Raw genomic sequence first — 21,691 nt, forward strand, 5'->3', positions numbered from 1 at the left:
AAAATTACAGTTATGAAGTAGCAATGAAATACTTTTACAGTTGTGGGGGATCACCACATGAGGAACTGTAGGAAAGGGTCTCAGCATTAGGAAGGTTGAGAACACCTGCTTTGAGGTATTCAATAGGCTTTATATTTTGGTCTTATATGTTCAAGCTACACTCAGTATGGGATGCAGTCTCCTACTGCTGTGTATCAAGATCTAGAGCTCTCAGCTCCTCCTCCAGCACCATATCTGCCTGTGTGCCACCATGCTTCTTGCCAGGATGATAATGGATGAAACCTCGGAACTATACGCCAGCCCCAATTAAATGTTTTTCTTTATAAGAGCTACCATGGTCATGGTGTCCCTTCACAGCAATAGAAACCTTAACTAAGACAGTGCCTGTGTGTTAGATGGGGAGGGGAGGGAATAGCATTCATATAGTAAAGTGTTTTGTGACGTGTATCCTATTAGTATCTGTGGAGGGGGAGGGGAATTTTGGGGAATTCAGTTGCCTAGAGGTATCAGATGATACGGGTTAATAAAGAACCAGTCTGATTGGGAAGAAATGTAACTTTATCTACAGTAGCATGCTATTAGCTAGCAAGGTGCCTGATGTTCTCAATGTCATTCCCAAATGTGGTAGTTTGAATCAGAATGGCCCCTATAGGCTCATATATTTGAATGTTTAGTCACTAGGGAGTGGCACTATTTGAAAGGATTAGAAGGGCTATGAGGTGTGGCCTTGGAGGAAGTGTGTCACTGGAGGTGGGCTGTGAGGTTTCAAAAGCCATAGCTCTGCCTGTGGGTCAGGATGTAGCTCTCAGTTACCTCTCCAGCACCATGCCCGCCATGCCTGCTGCCATGCTTTCCACCATGATGAAAAGGGACCAAACCTTTGAAACTGTAAGCAAGCCCCAACTAAGTGCTTTCTTTTATAAGAGTTGCCTTGGTCATGGTGTCTCTTCACAGTAATAGAACACTGACTAAGACACTAAGAGAGATTAGTTCTCTCCACCTCCTGACTGCTGTAGACCATCATCATTTATCCTTAATTCTATAATGGGCCCTTTTCTTTAAGAAAAGATGTATGTGTATCCATGTTCTGTTTGCATGTATTTATGTACATCACATGTGTACCTGATGCCTACGGAGATCAGAGGAGGGTATTGAATCCCCCGGAACTGGAGTTACCAATGGTTATGAACCACCATGTGAGTGTTGGGAATGGAATCCAGGTTCTCTGCAAAAGCAAAAGTGCTCTTAACAGTAGAGCCATCTCTCCAGCCCCCAAAAACTAGAATTCATATATATATATTATTCCTATGAGTTTTCATTTTCAAATAGATTTGAATCTACAGAAAAGTTGCAACACACCAATTCACTAACTCTGAATGTTTCTAAAACAAAAAAAAATAAAAACAAACAAAGCAAAAACCTAATTTTTCTTTTCTCCACCCCTTTCACTTTTTCCAGAGTTGGTTTTCCATTTATTTATTTATTTATTTATTTATTTATTTATTTATTTATTTATTTATTTATTTATTTATTTATTTTTATCCATCCATCCATCCATCCATCCATCTATCTATCTATCTATTTATTTATTTATTTATTTATTTATTTATTTATGTTTTTCGAGACAGGGTTTCTCTGTGTAGCTTTGGAGCCTGTCCTGGATCTCACTCTGTAGACCATGTTGGCCTCGAACTCATGAGTGCTGGGATTAAAGGCGTGCGCCACCACTGCCCGGCTGGTTTTCCTTTTGAAGCAAAGCCGCGTAGACTTTTTGTTCCTCCGCACTCCCTGTAGATAGGTGATTTCTCATTGGCTGCTCTGCGTGACGTCATATCTCCGCGCTCTGGCGTTCTAACCTTCAGCGCGTGTTCGTGTTTCCAGCTTTGAGTGGCTGTCCCAGCGCCGGCTGTCATCACCGATGGCTCAGCAGCCGCTGCGTCTGTGAGTTACCTTGCATCAGAAGACTCAGGAACCTAGTGGGGAAAAGAAAGGAGGAGAGACGCGGGCGGCGATGCAGGGGTCGTTCTCCAGACCGGAAGGGGCAGACGGCGGGGAGGTCGCGGGGCTGCTGGGAGCTGGAGTCGAGGCTTCCTGCTCTTTTTCCACCCTAGTATCTTCAGAGTCTCTCCGGGAGAGATAAAAACTTGCGGAGCCAGACTTCCTTTTTTCTTTTAGGCCTACCCTACCTGCGACACAACATCTCCCCTTCATTTCTCCCCCCATGGCTTTTATTGATTAGCCGAATACTTGCAGACATCAAGTGCAATGATGGGTATTGGCAGACAGGATAATTATTGCCCCTGCCTCGGCGTGCTTTTGTGGCGTGGTCGGTTAGCGAAGATAAGACTTCATTTAGAAAGATTACTGAGTAGCGGCAGTGTGTCATACATGGTGCCACGCGTTGCCCAAATGAGTTCCCGCCTTGATAGCTGATAGTCTTGACCAGAAGAACAAGTGTCAACGAATGCGGAAAATGTAGAGAAAAGGTTGACGGTTCTGGAGGATATGTGATGATATTTGGCTTAATGGAAGGAATTAAAGCTTTCCTGAGAAAATGAAGATTTGACTTTGGTAAATATTGTCGTTAACCCAGAGAAGTCATTGACATGTTTAAAAGCTCCTTAGCGTGATCCAATTTTCGTTGTGGAAAGTGATCCTGCTTGAAAGGTGGGAAACAAATCAGAGCCAAAGTAGAAGGAAGCTAGGATTAGTTAGCGTGAGGGCAGAGGAAAAAAAGTTCAGCATTGATGGTTTACTAAGCAGGTGTAATTGGCAGGGCTTGGTGATGTTTTAGTTTTGTGAGGAACTCCCACGGTAAGGTCACAGATTTACATCTAAAATCATTGGGATCAGGAAACATGGTAAAAGGACCCACACCAGATAATGAATATTGAATGTGCCTCCTGGGAATTGATAATTAGCGGGGCAGGGCTGAAAAGATTTCTAGAGGTGCTTAGCGAATAAATCAGATTGCTTAGTAGTTATGACAGAGTTTGTTCTGAAATGGTACTTGGGTTTCTGAGATTTTGAGCAAGAGTGGCTTTCTCAGCTCACCGGGAAAGCTCCAGAGATTGACTAGGCCTTGATGGGTGGAAAAAGCTTTGAGGATGAATACAGTGGAGCTGTTAGGAGAGAGAACTTTCCTAGAGTATGGCAGAGACAGAGTGACCTCTGGGCAGTTTGGGAGGAGTTCAGTTAAGAAGACTAACTGAAAGCACTGGAAAGACGGGCCAGGACCTGAGGAGAACTGTTTCTACAGGAAATGAGTGCCTTGTGATGATTTTGAGGAAGGAACATTAAACTGGTGGCTGTATGTTGAATGAATCGAAAGAAGAGAAGGCACGAGAGGATCTGTAAAGTCCGCCTTGTATCCCAGACTAGATAACTAGGTTTGTCTGAGTCTGCCTCAGCAGAACTCAGTTGCTCGGCCTTGTTGTCCTCCATTCCTACCTCTCTTTTCCCATTCTACTTCTCTCCTTAGTTTGGGTTCAAACTCTTTAAGTTTCTCACCTGATTTTCTCCTCCTGTTTCCATTGGCCATTGCCCTTGTTTACACTTTTGGTTGTAGTTAACTGTTCCTCCAGACCATCATTCACTGTTATTAAAAGTATTGATGAAGTCTGTATAATCATATCATTATCATATCATTATGCTGCTTGAAAATGTTCAGTGGTAGGACCAATAAGAGAACACCAGAGAGACATACTGACAGAACAATAGGAACTATAGTACTCTGAGTTAAACCATGTTAAGGAAATAAGTAAGGGCTGATGAGATGGCCCAGTGGGTAGAGGCACTTCCTGCCAAGCCTGGTGACACAGCTGGTGGATGGAGAGAACTAACTCTGGTTGTCCTCTGACCTCCACATGAGTACTGTGGCTTACAACGCCCTCCCCAGTATAATACCTTCCCCCAAATACAAACAAACAAACGACTATGTAAGTCAGAATTCTAAAGGTCATAAATTAGAGGTCAGGACAAGTTACTTCACAGCCTGGTGTAGTCCACATTATCAACCTCAGCTCTTAATGTTTTCTCCTTCCAGCTCCGCAACACGATGCTCCCCTCCCCTCATAGCTTCTTCCATATAAATTAGGATTGGAGCTTCCCTTATTGTAAACTCTCTGTTTAAATGAGCCTTCCTCCTCTTATAATTCTAATATGTCCTTGGGGTAGTATTTGGCACATTGAACTTTGCATAGTGTAGTTGCTCGGTTTGTGTTTACCAATGGATGCCTGGAGCTGTGCAGTAGGCACAGGCCGTGGAAGTGAGGAGAACAGAATGGTTATGAAAAATGTTTGGAGAAAAGATTAAATAAGGGACTTGTTGACTTAGTGACCATGTTGGTGATAAACCTAGCCACAAATCTTGGGAATGAAGAGCTGGCTCAATTTTGAAGACAAGAAGAGCTAAATTTTAGATATGGTGCGTTGGAGGTGTAGGTGAGATCTCCAGGAAAATCTACCTGGTGGCTAGTAATATTTGAAATGCACCCCAAATAGAAGATACCTGCAGACTGCAAAGCCTGTGTCCTATCGCTAATCAAGAAGACAAGCCTAGCAGATCCATCTGTGTCTCCTGAATTGCTATAATGCTTCTCTCTTGTTTACAGGTTGGCTTGTGGCGATGTTGAAGGAAAGTTTGATGTTTTATTCAATAGAGTTCGAACAATTCAGAAGAAAAGTGGGAACTTTGACGTAAGATGACAATTTTTACTCACATTTTACTACTGTAGTCAAACATTAAAGTGTGGGATCCTTTGTTAATTTTGTGATTGACTCTCCGTTTTGTTGTTAGGTTGAATTTTCTTTTTGAATATGAACTTAGTAGCTATGGACTTATGGGAGAAAGGAGAGCTATTTACTGTCCACTTTACACTGTTTGAATTGCAATCTTGTTACTTTCTTACTGTACCAAAAACCAAACCAAACCAAACACCTGGGTTTGGTAAACAGATCTACTTCATGAGTGTGTGCTATGGATTAAATCAGGTAACACGTGCAAATGCTTCACAAAAGAAAGAACTGGAAATGAATGTTGTATATGGTTGCCAAATAGATTATGAGTCCATAGAATACAGAAGAGTATTGTAGGTGTGGGAGAATTTGTTCATTGTGTTAAAGGTTAGTAAATACAGTGGGGAGTGAATGTGTTCTTTTGCTCCATATTTCTGAAGTCTAATATTTAAGTTTCATATTTCGCAGAGGGATTCTTTAAATGTCTGTTTCAACACTGCTGTGTATTCCCAGGAAGGAAATGATAGAGAGACCCTGGGAGTCTTTGGAAAGCACTTAAATTCTGCCTTCTCAAAGTTCATATCCCTCACTCTCTCCCCATCCCTCCAACTTAGATTTGATTGTCAGTGCACCAAAGTTTAGTAATTCATAGAATTATCAGTTAATTAACTGTTCTTAAGGATGTTTTAAAATTCTACAAATTAAATGAAGAATAAATGCTTGGTTTGAGACTACTAAATAGAGTAATTAACTGAATATTACAGTAAAAAATGTACTGTTTAATTGTTTTGTTTTAATCTCATATATTTTTAAAAAACTCATTTTAGCTGCTGTTGTGTGTAGGAAATTTCTTTGGCTCTACCCAAGATGCTGAGTGGGAGGAATATAAGACTGGCCACAAGAAAGGTACAGGAATTATTTTTATTTAATGTGTGATTTCTAACAAAATGTCAGGGGCTGTAGTTGTTGGGTTGCTTTTCACATATTAGTTGCTGAAAATTTCTCTCATGCATTGGTGAGCAGAGCTGCTTTCAGAGGATTTCTCTTTTGCACCTGGCAGCACATGCCTACGGCGCACACTTGAAAGGCCAAGGGAGAAGTATCATGGATCTATGACTAGCTAGCTTGGGCTACATGGCTAGACTGTCTGAAACAGAACAAATAATGAAGAGTGGTGTGTCCCTCTTGAGCCCTGCATTGAGCTGAAAAGAATGCATATGCATAATCCATTTTTTTTTCACATTTTGAATTTCCAGTTTCGTTCTACCAAAAGAATACTCATTTAAACTGGCAAGAATTGAATAAGTGCAACTGAGCATGCCCTTTCATTTATTTTCAGTTTTAGTGCTTTTTTTTTTTTAGCAAGTGCTTTTTTAAAAAATACTTTATTTTCTTTATTTCCAGAGAGCTGATTTCCTAGCTCACTTTTTTTAAAAAAAGATTTATTTTTATGTGCATTGATGTTTTGCCTGCATGTATGTCTGTGTGAGGATGTCAGATCCCCTGGAACTGGAGTTACAGACAGTTGTGATCTGCCATGTGGGTGCTGGGAATTGAACCGGGGTACTCTGGAAGAGCAGATAGTACTCTTAACTGCTGAGCCATCTCTCCATCCCTGTCAAGTGCTTTTATTTTAGGCTGTTTTCTTCATTGTATATACACTGACCATCTACTTTAAGATGGTAATTCATTGGCCTAGTGCTGTCACTTAGTAGTTAAGCCACAGGGTTGGATTAGGACTGGGGCTCTACATTTAGGAAGGAACTCAGGCTCTTTACTCTCACTATGACTATGTGACCCATGAGGAGACATTTCAGAGCAGATCCAGTAACCATATGGTGCCACGTCTGTTTCCCTCATTAGCTCCTATTCAGACGTATGTACTTGGTGCCAACAACCAGGAGACAGTACAGTATTTCCAGGATGCTGATGGGTGTGAATTAGCTGAAAACATCACTTACCTGGGTGAGTTAATATTCGTTGTTATAATGAATTTAGTAAAAGATTTCCAGGGATTGGTCTCTCAGGAGGAGTTTTGATTGAATACTTCTGCCATTAAAGCTTGAGAAAATAGGAGTTTGTTTTGTTTTTCCCTCTGGGGAAGATTTTTTCCTCAAAGTCTGCATCTGTACCTCTCTGGACAGTGATGTTTCTTCTTTGCTGTTTCTCTGTTGCCCTCAATCTCCTGTGTTACTGTAGCCCTGTACACAGTTTTTCAACTGTCTAGAGTGACCTTGCCCACAATACATGGAGAACTTAAGGTGTACATTACGTTCAAATAAAAGAAAGTCCGTCCTTATTGTAGGTCTTGCTGCATGCATATACCTTACTTGCTAATTTGGCTAGCTAGCTTTACTCTAGGCTGCCGTCTAAGGCTTTGGCAGCTCAGATTTTTAGTGATTGTCCCTGAGCTTTTTCTTTCCTTTGGTCCTCGATCCTAGTTCAGGGCCACTCTGATTCTCGGTTGAAGCTGTTCACAGCCCCTGTGTTTCTTCAGTGTCAGAATAAAAGCAGTGGTCAAGTTCTCCTGTTGCCCCTCCCACTTCTGCTGCAAGCTTACTGTCTCGGCCATCAAGTCGTCGTTTTCTACAACGCTTCTTCACGTTGTTCTTGTGTCTCTAGAAAGCTTCTGTATTTCCTTGGTCAGAAGTACCCTTCTTTACCCTTCCCACAGTACTCCGTCATTGCCTTTAGTCCTCCATGCCAATGTGGTCCCCGTAGAAGCAGTTTCCGCTTTCTCCAATCACATGAAACTCCTTTAGGCAAAGTGAGGGAAACATTTTTTTTTTTTTTTTTTTTTTTTTTTGGTTTTTCGAGACAGGGTTTCTCTGTGTAGCTTTGCGCCTTTCCTGGAACTCGCTTTGGAGACCAGGCTGGCCTCGAACTCACAGAGATCCGCCTGGCTCTGCCTCCCAAGTGCTGGGATTAAAGGCGTGCGCCACCACCGCCCGGCGGGAAACATTTTTTATATGATTTAAAATGTATTATTATGTTATTATTTGTGTTACTGGAGACTAAACCCAGGGTCTCGCACATTTGCTTAGTGTGTGCTCTGCCACTGAACTGTCTCTATAGTCCCCGTGCTTATTATTTTTACATATTTTCGTCAGTGTGTGTGTGTGTGTGTGTGTGTGTGTGTGTGTGTGTGTGTATGTACATACATTTGCCACAGTGCACGTGTGGAGCTCAGAGGACAGCTTCGTGGAGTTGGTTCTCTTTTCTCACCTTTATGTAGGCTCTAAGGCTTGAACTCCAGATTTTAGACGTGCAAAGCAAGCGCCTTTCCTTGAGCCATCCCACCAGGCCTGCTTTTTAAACAGGAGTTATTGTTATTTTCTCTGTGTGGGTGTATTGCCTACATATATGTATGTGTGTGTACCACATGTGTGCCTAGTGCTGTTGGAGATCTGGAACTAGAGTTACAGGCTTTTGTGAGCCACCATCTGGGTGTTAGGGACCACACTCAAATCCTCTGAATCATGGCTGAGCCATCTCTCTGGCCCCTCTGCTTAGTGATTTTTAGCTGCAGCTGTGAGACAGACATTTTGAAATGTGTTTGTTATAGATATGAACATGGGTCTGACTTGTCACAATCTGTGTGTTTTTCCATTTGTATTAGGAACACTACTGTATTTGTCAACCATTTTGTCAGGTGAAGTCCACTGAGCCACGTCGTTTCCACAGTGATCTTGTTGGTGGACCTGTGATAGCCTGACGCATCACAGTTGTATATAACTTGATAGTTCTTTCTAGAGTAGATCCATTAGTATAAAATTTTGGGAGTTGGTACTATAAAGATGAAAAATAAAGCTAAGAAAAGGGTCAAGCTGTTAAGGAAATGAGTGAGGGGAAGCAAGGAGATGATAGTACTTTGGTGAGAGGCTGTCATCAGGGTGGGGGAACAGGTACTGGAGGACAGTTCAGTGTGCAGACACCAGCTTTACAGAACCTGAGAGAAGGGTGAGAGGCCACAGGCAGTTTCAGTCTGTGACCGGCAGCCACCACAGAAGAGCTGTTCCAACTTATGGAACGGAAATGTTGTCAGAATCAGGCAGTCTGGGTCCCTGGCAGCCAGGTGGGGCTGTAGGAGTTACACTCCTTCAGGTGTGTAGGAAGACAGAGAGCCAGGAGATGGAAGCATGGGGAAAGAGAGTACGTGCTACATTTCCTTCTGCAGTTTTGACTAAAACTTCATTTTTCTTTGAACCCAGGTAGAAAAGGTGTCTTCACTGGAAGCTCGGGACTGCAGATTGCATATCTCAGTGGGACAGAGTCCTTAGATGAACCAGTCCCAAGTTACAGTTTTAGTCCCAAGGATGTGTCTTCTCTGAGAACAATGCTGTGTTCGGCATCCCAGTTTAAGGGTGTTGATATCTTGCTCACGTCCCCATGGCCCAAGTATGTGGGGAGCTTTGGGAATTCTTCTGTGAGTAGTGTTTGTTCAGTTGAAAATTTTAAAGCAAATTGCACTGGTTTAAGTTGGACTTTTAACATTCTTTTTCTTTTGACTATTTTAACTCTTAGTACCTTTTATTAGAAATGTTTTTAGGGGCTGGAGAGATGGCTCAGTGGCTAAGAGCACTGGCTGCTCTTCCAGAGGTCCTGAGTTCAATTCCTAGTAACCACATGGTGGCTCACAACCATCTGTAATGAGATCTGGTGTCCTCTTCTGGCATGCAGGCATGCATGCAGAACACTGTATACATAATAATAAATAAATTTTTAAAAATGTTTTATGAAAACTTTCAAGATTCTAAAAGCTACATCTGCTGACAAAAACAGAAGTTGATCTCATAAAAGTGTAATTTATAGATGAGATTGCTGAATCTTAATTATAAGTGAATGGTTCCTGAAATTATGTTCTCTGTAAGTATCCTCCGTTTACCTTATTCTTTATATATTGTGCAAGTTTATTAATTCTCAGTGGAAAGATTTACAGCTATTGGCTTCTCTCCAGTTGCATTTGTTTTCCCCTTTCCATTCCAGAATATTGTTTCTGGATAGGGTTTCTCTGTGTAACAGCTCTGGCTGTCCTGGAACTCACTCTATAGACCAGGGTGGCCTCAAACTCACAGAGATCCACCTGCCTCTGCCTCCTGAGTGCTGGGATTAAAAGTGTGTGCCACCATGCCTGGCCCATAAAAGATTTTTATGGGAAAGAAAACAATATAGTTAGGTAATCTTTGTGATGTTACAGCTAAGTTCAAGGTCAGTCACCTGCCTTTTAGGAAAAACTTGAAGCAGGAAAGCATAAGACAAAAGCTAGGACTGTTCTGTGAGCAAGTCTACCCTGACAAAATATTTTATTTGCAAGCTTCTGTTTGTTTTATTTTATTTTGTTTTGTTTTGTTTGAGACAGAGTCTGTATGTAGCCCTCGCTGTCCTGGAACTTGCCACGTAGACCAGGCTGGCCTCAGACTCACAGAGATCTGTCTGCCTCTGCCTCTCGAGTGCTGGGGTTAAAGGTGTTTATAAGCTTTTTAACAAAGGTGTGGTTGTACCACTTCCTTGACTGAAACAAAAGGAAGGCTTATGTGCTTATGAGGTCCCTGAATGTTTGCTGGGCCCTGGGAGCTCTGAAAGCTAGCAGTTCAGTTTATTTTCTGCATTGACCATGACTTACTACTCTATCAGATACATAGGTGCACTTTAAAGCTTATTTATGGAGACATAATTTATAGGCTGTAGGGAGAGACCTGTCTTCAAAAAGAGCTCTTAATGTGTGTTTTAGAGGTCATTATGGAAGGGTTGCTTTACCTTGTACCCACTTGTTTCCAACAATTGTGCTGTTTCTGAAATTATAATAGTCCAATACTTTTATGTGTTTCATTGCCCTAGGTATGTAATTCACTGCAAATCCTGCAGTCCACACTTGTATCTGTGTATGAATTAGAAAGATATTTCAAAATGCTTTCTTGTTTCTTTGCATTTGTTCATAATTCTTGAGCCTGTGTGGATAACCAAGTTCCCATTTACTAGGGAGAAGTGGATACCAAAAAATGTGGCTCAGCTTTGGTCTCCAGTCTTGCTGCAAGCTTGAAACCAAGGTATCACTTTGCTGCTTTGGAAAAGTCATATTACGAGAGACTTCCGTACCGGTGAGTAACACCTCAGGGGGCTTTTCTACAAACTTCCCATCCCCTTGTTCATTTTCAGTCATGTGTCTTGGTTCCTTCTAGTGCTAAGGCACCGGAACAAGTGATTGACTGTATTAGCTCCACTTTTGTTACTGTGGTAAAATGTCATGGCCAGAAGCAACGTGAAGAAAAAAGGGTTTCTTTTAGCTTATAATTCCAGGAGAATCCACCATGGAGGGGAAGGCATAGCGTGGTAGCAGGAGGAGAAAGCTGGCTGATCACATTTTATCTACACGTAGGAAACAGAGAAAGAAAGAGCAGGAAGTGGGCCAAGGTATAAACCTTCAAAGCTCATGACATACTTCCTTCAACAAGGCTCCACCTCCCAAGGGTTCCCCACATAGCACCACCAAGTGTTCAAAAAACCCATGAGCCTCTGGAGGACATTTACCATTGAGACACCACACTCATAAGTCACTCATTTTCTCTGAGTTTGTTTCCTAACTTGAAATAAAAGGGGTTAGACTATAAGACTCCTTAAAAGTTTAGGGTCTATCTTTACAGTGCTAGGTGATCATTGTAGATCATTAGGTCCTGTTTTGTTGTTGTTTTTGTACGTTTGTTTTGTTGTTGTTGGTGGGTTTTTTTTTTTTTCTTCAGACAGAGTCTCTCTATGTAGCCCTGGCTGTCCTAGAACTTACTATGTAGACCAGGCTGTCCCTAAACTCACAGAGTTCCACCTGCTTCTGCCTCCAGAGTGCTGGGATTAAAGTTGTGTGCCACCACTGCCTGGCTCACCCCTCCCCCCCCTTTTTTTTTTTAGAGAAAATGTGTAGTATTTGTCTTTCTGAGTAGTGTAGTTCTCTTAACATAATGATTTCTGGTTCAGTCCATTTTCCTGCAATTGTCATGCTTTTGTTTTTATTTATGGTTGGAAATTCCATGGTATGTGTGCACTAGTTTATCCATTCATCTGTTGCACAGTTAAGTAGTTCCACTATTCCAAGTGAATAGTGTAGCAGTAACCATGGATGTACATGTTTGATTAGAAGCCGAGTGGTGCATCAGGGTCATATGGTGGCCCTGACTTAGTATGTGAGAGGCCCCCTAATGCTGCATGATTTCACATTCCTACCAGCCGCATCTAAGGGTTCCCGTCTACCCGACCCTCACCACCTCTATCGTCCCGGTTAGAATGACTCGAAAGGAGGGGGGGGAACTGTTTGAGGGAAGGAAGGGAGCCAGAGTGGTTGGCAAGGGGAGGGTCATGAATTGAAGCAAAGTATAAAGGTTCCTATATGGAAATGCCATAATGAAACCCACTGCTCTGCAAAATAAAATAAAGTGGCCGAGATCTGTTATCTTTCAAATACGTTCTAGAAACCATGTTGTTCTACAAGAAAGCGCACAGCATGCCACTCGCTTCATAGCGCTGGCGAATGTTGGGAATCCGGAAAAGAAAAAGGTAACGATTTGAGTGTTTGTGGGTTACTCTTCACTGTCTGCGTGGAAATGTTTTTCCTCTAGTTTGGCATTCAGACCTTCTGGCCTCCAACCGGAAGCTCCAACAGCTTCAGTGACTCCTTTGTAAAGCCAGGGTTCCTGGGTGGCTTTGTCGGAGGTCTTAGGGAAAGACGTGGCTCAGTGGGACAGGCAGAGTTAGAAAGGTGTTCCTTTCCCTCCATATCCACGTGCTTGCCTCTGTTGTTACGTGTGTTTGCCTCAAATGAAAGGCTTACTTGCTTCTAGCAGCTTCATTTAGCTGAAATAATAAAATCCTCTCAGGAATATTCTTAAAGCTTGGTGCAGTGGCACATGCCTTTAATCCCAGCACTTGGGAGACAGTGACAGACAGATCACTGAGTTTGAGGCCAGCCTGGTCTACATAGTGAGTTCCAGGCCAGCCAAGGTTACATAGTAAGACGCTGTCTCAAAAACAACAGCAGCAGCAGCAGCAGCAGCAAACAAAATGAAACATGTATGTGTGTGTGTGTGTGTGTGTGTGTGTGTGTGTGTGTGTGTGTATTAAGCCTTCCTTGGCTTTCTGAATTGTTAGTTATACCTGGAATCTAGAAAATAGTGCAGATGGTGAAAGGAAATACATCGGCAAAGTAGATAGTATGTTTCACTTCTCTGGGAATGTTTTGCTAGGGCTGAAAATTAGACTGTTGACTGAGACAGCTAATATCCAATGAGAAAATAGACAGAATAACCTTCTTCTCTAAGCAATTGTTTTCTATAGCATGTTATCGACAGTGTTTAAACATAAGTAACCTCGTGCTCATTCTCTGTGTTTTAAGCTTTGAAGCTCGTTCTTGGCAGGTCTAGACTGTGATGTCTTAAGCTGACCATTCGGGCTGAGCAGTGCTCTGTGATTTCAGGTTCTTAGTTTCAAAGATGCACAATGCAGCTCATGTCGTAGTCAAAAGTGCACAGTTTTAACTTGACAAGCACCATTCACCTCAACATTTGGTCCCAGTCTATTCCTTACCCTTTTCTTGTACTCTGATTGGGTAGTATCAGTTTTCCCCAGTACAGTTAAATGGAAGATAGTGTATCTCTGTAACTTCAAGTTTTATTTCTATATTGTGTTGAGGTAAAGCATATATTTATGCCTAAAGTTTTCTGTCTTATGCTATTAGCCCAAGAGTTATAAAGTATATATGAATTATTTTCTTGTGTGCTATTCATCCCCAAGGCAATGAATCAGCATATGTGAGAACTGTGTAGTGTCAGAGAGAAAACTTACTTTGTTCAGTTGGAGTGTTCATTAAGAAGATGATTCTGTTGACAAAGTTCACATAAACAAAAGTGACAGGAACAGAGTGTCTTCAAAGCTTACAAAACAAGTCCCCCTGAGCCTTGTGGTGAGGGTTGTCACAGTCCCCTATCCAAGTGAAGGACCTTGTCTGTCTAAGGTCTGGGCCTTTGATTGGTTGCTCATTACTGTGTGAGCCCTCATTAGCCATTGCAGAAGCCACCAGAATGGCATTTGCTACACTACTGTGTATTATCAGAGCCACAAGCAGGCTTGTGATTTTACTTATGTCGGAGACTTTCTGTGAAATTGTCATCATAACCTGGGTTGATCACAGTGACAATAACAGCACTTTCTCTAACGTTATTCTGTGTGTGTGTTTTTTTTTTCCTGGAGTATCTTTATGCATTCAGTATTGTTCCCATGAAGCTAATGGCTGTAGCAGAACTGGTAAAGCAGCCTCCGGATGTCACTGAGAATCCTTACCGAGAATCTGGAAAGGAAGCAGCTGTAGGAAAACAAATTCCTGCCCCTCAGGTGAATTCTGATTGTGGGCTGGGATTCAGGGCCAGGTTGTCCTCTGTAGGTATGCTTTTCCTGGTTATAGTTTCATACATCAAACAAGTTCAGTTCTAGACTCATAATGTTTTTCCTCTTGGCAAATCATGATAATATTTAGAAGATCCTAATAGTTTGTAATTAAGGTCAAATTTTTAATTGTATTTTGAGGTTAGCAGTTCAATGTTGAGTCTGCCTAAGTTGACTCATATTTTTTTTTCCTTGTCTGAAGTTGATTATTCTCAGTTTTTTCAGGCAAGAGTCCATTGGTAGCAGAGATTTATGATTTCTAGTAGAGAAATTTACTTTGAAGAAGTTTCTTAGTAGCAGACCTTTAGAAATTAGCTTTTCCCTGACTAAAGCAAGGGCAGTCACGTTTTCATGGTAGGACGCAAGGTCTGCTTTCTTGGACTTCTCTGTCCACTCAGATCCACGTTCTGCCTCCTCTTTCTGCCTTTGCTCCTAATGGCTCTTTGACCCTCTCATCTCATTAGTTGAAGTTGGCTCAGACTTGTTTCATCTCTGAAATTTTAGGGCTACTGTGTGTCATTATTGGGAGAGAAAGGAGAAAATGTAATTGGGTTTATACTGCTCTGCTTTGGGGAAGAATTGCTCTATACATTTTTTTTCAGAAGAGATAAGTGTGGTAGTGGTTGGATAGGTGTGCTGAGATATGGGACTGGGTGGGAGTCCAGGCATCAGAGCTGGGAAGATACTTCTCTTCCCTAGAATAGTCAGAGAAGGGCTGAGAGGAAACAGATGTGAGTGGCAGGAAAGTTCTCTTTTGTTTGGTGGTTGGTTACTGTGTAAAAGCTAGCTGAATAGCATACTCCTCCCCACTGGCCATTCCAGGAAGAACCTGCCTGTCAGTTCTTCTTCGATTTGAATGAAAAGCATGGAAGGAAGCGGTCATCCACAGGCAGAGATAACAAGCCTCCTCAGGCCAAGCAGCCTCGAAGACCTCGTAAGTACCTTGGTCTCCTTTGGGAGCAGTAACTTTGCAGGAGGGTGGGGGGAGGGAGGGTTGGAACATGGCATTGCTAAGAGCATCTTCTAGCAAAGAAAAGTTTATGGAGCTACTCGGAGCAAAGTGAAAATAGAATAGTATAAAAATGGCCTGACTTTGAGGCTGTTTGAGACTTTTCCTATAAGAATATAGAGGGCTGGAGAGATGATTCAGTGGTTAAGAACACCAAGTGCTCTTCCAGAGGACCCAGGTCCAATTCCTAGCACCCACATGGTGGCCCACAACTGTCTATAATTCCAGTTCCAGGGGATCTGCCACCTTCACACCAATGCACATAAAATAAAGTTAAATAAATTATTTTTTTAAATTTAATTTTATTTTATTTTACAATATAATTTAGTTCTACATATCAGCCATGGATTCCCTTATTCTCCCTCCTCCTGCCATAAATAATTTTTAAAAAAAGAATATAGAAGAAGCTCCTTTTGTCTCTGTAAAACATGGTAAGAGTGTCTAAAACTGAGGAGAGTTTGTAAAGTAATAGAACTGTCAGTAAACCGAGAGGAAGGACTTTCAGACTAGCTTTCATGAGGTCCTCTTTCTTCCCTCTGTTATTTTAAAGAGGTGAATCTGACCTTAGGAAGGTCAACCTGTAGTTATGTGGCTAGCTGATGTCATGGCTGGGACTAGAATTGGGGTGCCTGACAACCCCCCACCCAGGTCAGTGTTCTCTTACTGTAGCCTATTGCCAGTTGCCTGCTGCTTTTTTTCCCAATATTTAGATCAGGTAGTGTGATCTATTTGTGGATCACTTACCTGTGGATTGATTATCAATTCAGAAGGCTTCAAATAGTGGGTTAGTTTCATTGAGAATGCTGCCAGGCACTGGGCAGACACAATGAGAAACACAAGTCCAGCCCACTGGGGCAGTGCTTTGCAGTCTTTGCGGTATGTATAGATCAGACAATGACGAATAACACTGAGTTCTCTATTTAAAGTTATTAATATTGTCGGCATGTGTGAGTGCGCATGCACGGCTGCTGTGACGTGCATGTGGAAGTGCGAGGACAGCTCTGGAGTGGGTTCTTTCCTTCCACTGTGGGTGTGGGTGTGGACTTCAAGTTGTCAGGCTCGTGTGGCGAGCACTTTAACCTGCTGAGTCTCTCGCCAGCCACCAGGATAAAGTCTGTAGGATGATTATGCCTGCTGTGATTGGAGCATAATAACACTTGGCTTTCTCTCATATGAAGCTCAGCCTCCAGGACCTTGTTGGTTTTGCCTTGCCAGCCCTGAAGTGGAAAAGCATTTGGTGGTCAACATTGGCACACATGTGAGTTACTTCCACAGACAGGTAGCAGAGAAGAAAATGTCTGTTGCTTGGTTTTTACTAATTGCACATGGTATATGATCTGCTTATCAAATTTACTCTCTTTTCGTTTCCTCCCCCTCCCTCCCTCCCTCCCTTCCTTCTTTCCTTCCTTTCTCCCTTCCTCTCCCCTCCCCACCTTCTTTTCCCCAGGGTCTCTCTACATAGCCCAGGCTGTTCTGGAACTCACCGGGTAGACTAGGCTGGCCTCAAACTCCCAGAGTTCCTTCTGCCTGTCTCCCAACATTGCCCAGCAAATTTACCCATTTTAAGTGTATAATTCATTGATAGTTTGGTAAGCTTATTAAATTATGCAACCATCACATAATAGAGATTCAGATGCCAGGTATGATGGTGTATACCTTTAATTCCAGCACTCAGGAGGCAGAGGTAGGTAGATCTCAAGTTCAAGGCCAGTCTGCTCTGGTTCATAGCAAGTTCCAGTACAGCCAGGGCCACACAGAGAGACTCTTGTCTCAAAGAAAGAAAATAAAATAGAGGTTTAGAACATTCCCATCAGTGCATTAAAATTTCTTATACACATTTACAGTAATCTCAGTTTCCATCCTCAGCCTTGGCTACCGCTTGTATATTTTGTGTCTTTTTAAGGTTTGTGGGGTTTAGACATTACATTTAACTAAAATCATATAATGCATGTTTTTTGTGTATGGCTTCTTTGACTAGCATATTCTTTTTTTTTTTTTTTTTTTTTTTTTTTGGTTTTTCGAGACAGGGTTTCTCTGTGTAGCTTTGCGCCTTTCCTGGGACTCACTTGGTAGCCCAGGCTGGCCTCGAACTCACAGAGATCCGCCTGGCTCTGCCTCCCGAGTGCTGGGATTAAAGGCATGCGCCACCACCGCCCGGCAACTAGCATATTCTTAAGGTTCATTCATACTGTGTTTGATATATAAATGTTTCATTCCTTTTTATTGCCAATTAGTGTATTATAGATATACTGTTTTTTGTCTATTCACTTATCACTTGATAGACATTTAGTTTGTTACCATTTTATTACTCTCAGGAATAATGTAATTTTTGCACATGTTTGTGAATGGAAAACATGAAATCATATGTTTTAATTTGGCAAATCTGTGTTTAAACTTAAAAGTTGTTAGTTTTTTGTTTTGTTTTGTTTTCTTTTCCCCGAGACAAGGTTTCTCTATGTAGCCCTGGCTGTCCTAGAGCATACTCTATAGACCAGGCTGGCCTCAAACTTAGAGATTCACCTGCCTCTGTCTCCCAAGTACTGGGATTTGTGGGGCGTTTACCCAACCACCCCCACAGTTCCCCAGAGTTTTCTTGAGTGCGAGCAGCAGGAAATATTAGATAGAAGGATTTATTGCGGAGAATATCTCGGAGATAAACAGATAGAAAATAGAGGATAGCCTCGAGAGGGCCTGGAACCTATTCCAACGGGCCCCGACTGTCTGTGCCCCAGGGTTTTTATAGAGACGCCAAGGGGTGGAGCAAAAGACCTCCTCCCCCAGCACAGCCAAGTGCAGACCATCCCAGACACCTGCACTCAGGCCAGTGGTCCTAATCATCCTCTATGCGGACCTGCTGGGTAAAGCCACGAGGAACCCGAGAACGGGCTCCCACAGGGATTAAAGGCATGAGCCACTATTACCTATACTATATTTTGTTTTTAATTATGTGTATGTGTGTGTTTGTTGGTATATGTACATGTAAGTGCAGGTGCCTGAGGATTCAGGCCTTGGATCCCCTGGAGGTGGAACTACAGGAAATTGTGAGCCACCTGATATGAGTCTGGAAATTTAACTTTGGTCCTCTGCAAGAGCAGTATGTGCTCTTAACTGCTAAGCTCTCTCCAGCTCTGTTTTAACTTTTTAAGAAATTGTTAGACTGATTTCCAAAATGATATTATTTTATGCTCCCATCAATAACGTTATGAGAGTTCTGGTTCTCCACATCTCATTTGATATTGCCTAAAGTCTTTCCCCTCCTTTCTTGATAGTGTCAGAGATTGAAACAGGGTCTTGTGCGTGTTGGGCAAGAACTCTGCTATTGAGATACATCATTAGCCCATGTCCTGCCTTTTTGATTATAGACGTTACAGTTTTATGGAATCAGTTTCACAAGCACTCATTCATTCCTGTCTCCCTCTGTAGGATGAATCTTCTGTATATTTCTTAGATTAATCTATGTTTCTTAGAGTATTGAGTTGATTTTCTTAATTTCTCACTGTTTTCCTTGCTTTAAATAGTAAGTACAGAAGGGAGTCATGTGTTGCTTATCTACACATATAAGATTTAAAATGTTGATATTGTTAACCCAGTGTTGTGACTCATGCCTGTAATCCCAGCACTCAGGAGACTAAGGCAGGAGGATTGTCACAAGTTTAAGGTCAGCCTGGACTACATAATGTGTTCTAGGCTAGGCTGTCCTTCAGAGTGAGGGTTTGTCTAAAAAATACAACAAAGCCACTAGGAACTGAAGTTCATTAAGCATAAAAAAAGACTAAAGTGATAAATTCAGTTTGGCACTCAAGGATTTTATTAGTCAAGGTTCTCTAGAGTAACAGAACTTATAGAATGAATCTCTCTGTATACCTATACTATATCTATATATACACACATAGGTATGTATGTATATGTCTGTATATGTGTGTATATGTATGTATGCGTGTATATGTGTGTGTGTATTTATTAGAATGACATATATATATCTATATATATATATATAGATATATATATAGAGATATATATATGGTATTTATTAGAATGACTTACAGACTGTGGTCCACCTAATCCAACAATGGCTAACTATGAATAGAAAGTCCAAGAATCCAGTAGTTGCTCAGTCCATGAGGCTGGATGTCGCAGCTGGTCTTCAGTGTACACTGGAATCCTGAAGAAGTAGGCTCTAATGCCAGTGAAGGAATGGACTTGCTAGCAAAGGGAGAGCAAGCAGGCAAAGAACAAAAGCTTCCTGCTTCCAGGTCCTTATGTGGGCTTCAAGCAGAAGGTGTGGCCCAGCTTAGAGGTGGGTTTTCCCAGCTCCAAAGATCTGGATTAAAGATCTAGATTAGAGGCTGGAGAAATGCCCAGACTCTTCCAGAGGTCCTGAGTTCGATTCCCAGCAACCACATGGTGGCTCACAACCGTCTATAATGAGATCTGGTGCCCTCTTCTGGCGTGTAGGCATACATATAGGCAGAGCACTGTATTCATAATAAGTAGATTTAAAAAAAAAAAAATCTAGATTAAAGTTGTGTCTTCCCAGCTCAAAGATCCCAATTAGAAATAGATCCTCCCACTTCAAATTAAGCAGAAATCCCTCACTGGTGTGCCCTTCATTTTGGGGTTTTAAGTAATTCCAGATGTAGTCAAGTTCACAATCAAGCCATCACAACTATGTAGCTTTTTAACTATATACCATGCCTGATGTATCTAGGATAATGATTTTAGTCACATGATTAGAGTGCATTGACTCAGTCTGTGGAGCTGATGATCCTGAGTATGGTGACTAGACTAGACAAATCCCCACCGAAAATCTTGTGTCTTAGGGAAGTCATTCAGTTTCACATTTCTCAAATCCTTTTCCTCAGAGGCTCAATTAGACATTAAATATTCAGGGTCTGTAAAGATGATTGTCTTTTTCTTTGACTTACAGTGAAGCCCGCTTAACCACCAGAGTTAGAATTGCATTCCAGCCCCCATGACTAGAGTTGGATGTTTCCTAAGGCTTGCTTAATGTGTACAGCTTCTGCAGACAGGTGGTGCTCATCTGTTTTTCATTGATTTCTTCCAGTTTGGGTTTCTAAAGGTGACATTCCTCAGTGCATCCTGACAGCCTGAAAGCGCCTTTCTTTGTGGCCTCCTGGAGAACAGCTGGAGCCTGACTTTGAGTTTTCACTTCTTTTCACACTGAGGAGGCCTAGAACTTCCCATTTATGTTTGCATCTTAACGGTTGGCACACTGTCTAGGGAGGTATTCTGGAATCAAGGTCTGTGACGCACACAGTTGGCTCTTGGGGCCTGAGGATGAATGCTGGGAGCAAGCTTGAGGGGTTTTTACTTTTTAGATGTGCCCTTCTTAGATCGGCTTTGGGCTTTCCCCCTCATTAGATTACTTTATGCCGTTCTTCTCTCTCATGCAGCCTGTAGGGAGGCAGGCTTTGAACTGCCCTTTGTTTGGGAAGCCTTAAAAGTTCAAGAGCCTGGGTAGAGGAGGAGGGTTAGGCTGGGTGACTTGGCCTTATGCTCTTCCAGACCTTGGGGAGAAATGTCCTTTCTTTTCTTCCACATTCTAGGACCCAGGAAATGGGCCTGGGAATGATGGTGGAAACCTGATCCTCTGTCTGAAGTCAGCAAACGACATCTTTAGTCGTCCTTTTGAGCGAGCCCCTGAGCCCCAAGTAGAAGGCCACATGAGCATTTTATCTGAGATTAGTACCTGCCTAGTGGTCACCTGCATTGTCCTGCACTGTCTTTTTTCTGGGCTTCTGAGTCTCTAGCAGAGGGCTTGCAGTCTCTTCCTGCAGCCATTCTTCTTGTCTTTCATTACGTTTTCCTCTTGGCTTTCTCTACCTTTTCTGTGACTTCCTTCCTTCAGGGATGTACGTAAAGTATGCTGATGGTGTGGCCACAGACTGGTAAAGGGGAAGAGTCGGCTGAGTCCAGAACAGCTATTGCAAGTCCCTGTATCCTACAGGAGAAACATTCATTTATACATCTATACAGATAACATACATGTATCCACTGTACTTTTATACAATGTTAGAGATCACTCAAGTATAGGACAGTTAGAGAGCTCGAAAGCACGGGCACAGATTGGGAAAGTGGGAAATGGTTCACAAGAACTGGAGGTACTATGGCAGCTATTTAGTCTAGACTTTAAATAGCTAAAGAATGTACTTCACAATGTAAAAGCCGATGTTCATGACATTGACCTGTGACATAAAGAAAAGGCTAGAAGATGAGGGCTTCTAGAGTAACCCTTTCTAACAAAAGCAATCAAAAGTGGGGATTAATAAAACTTTTAATGCCTCTGAGGATTTGGGGAGGGCGTTGTTTTGGTTCTTGGTAATGAGGCCCCTCCTCCATTACCTAGGCTGGCCTCAAATTGAGATGCTACTGTTTTAGCCTCCTGTGTAGGTAGAACTACAAGTGTGTCTCACCATGCCCTGCTCCTTGAGGTTTTGGTGAACTTAAGTCATGTGGGAAATCAGCTGTGGATGTGTTTAGTTCTCTGTTGGATAAATCAAG

At 42.1% G+C, this 21,691-nt stretch overlaps 1 protein-coding gene across 3 annotated transcripts in view; it reads left to right on the forward strand.

Annotated features, from left to right (window-relative positions):
• Positions 1-1,818: 1,818 nt before the first annotated feature.
• The window catches only part of Cwf19l1 (CWF19 like cell cycle control factor 1), a 28,783-nt gene continuing 8,910 nt past the window's right edge, over positions 1,819-21,691 (forward strand). Inside the window, exons 1-10 of one of the 3 annotated variants that reach the window (XM_052713130.1) lie at positions 1,819-1,941; positions 4,614-4,698; positions 5,565-5,643; positions 6,601-6,702; positions 8,949-9,163; positions 10,717-10,835; positions 12,195-12,279; positions 13,969-14,109; positions 14,983-15,094; positions 16,348-16,427. In XM_052713130.1, coding sequence (XP_052569090.1) covers positions 1,919-1,941; positions 4,614-4,698; positions 5,565-5,643; positions 6,601-6,702; positions 8,949-9,163; positions 10,717-10,835; positions 12,195-12,279; positions 13,969-14,109; positions 14,983-15,094; positions 16,348-16,427 — 1,041 coding nt within the window. In that variant the 5' untranslated portion in view covers positions 1,819-1,918. Of the gene's footprint in view, positions 1,942-4,613; positions 4,699-5,564; positions 5,644-6,600; positions 6,703-8,948; positions 9,164-10,716; positions 10,836-12,194; positions 12,280-13,968; positions 14,110-14,982; positions 15,095-16,347; positions 16,428-21,691 lie in introns of those variants that run through there. The other 2 variants (XM_052713131.1, XM_052713132.1) reach the window with 2 other exon arrangements.

Source organism: Peromyscus californicus, unplaced genomic scaffold (assembly GCF_007827085.1).
Source record: "Peromyscus californicus insignis strain IS unplaced genomic scaffold, ASM782708v3 Scaffold_4__1_contigs__length_199733344, whole genome shotgun sequence".
NCBI lineage: Eukaryota > Metazoa > Chordata > Mammalia > Rodentia > Cricetidae > Peromyscus > Peromyscus californicus.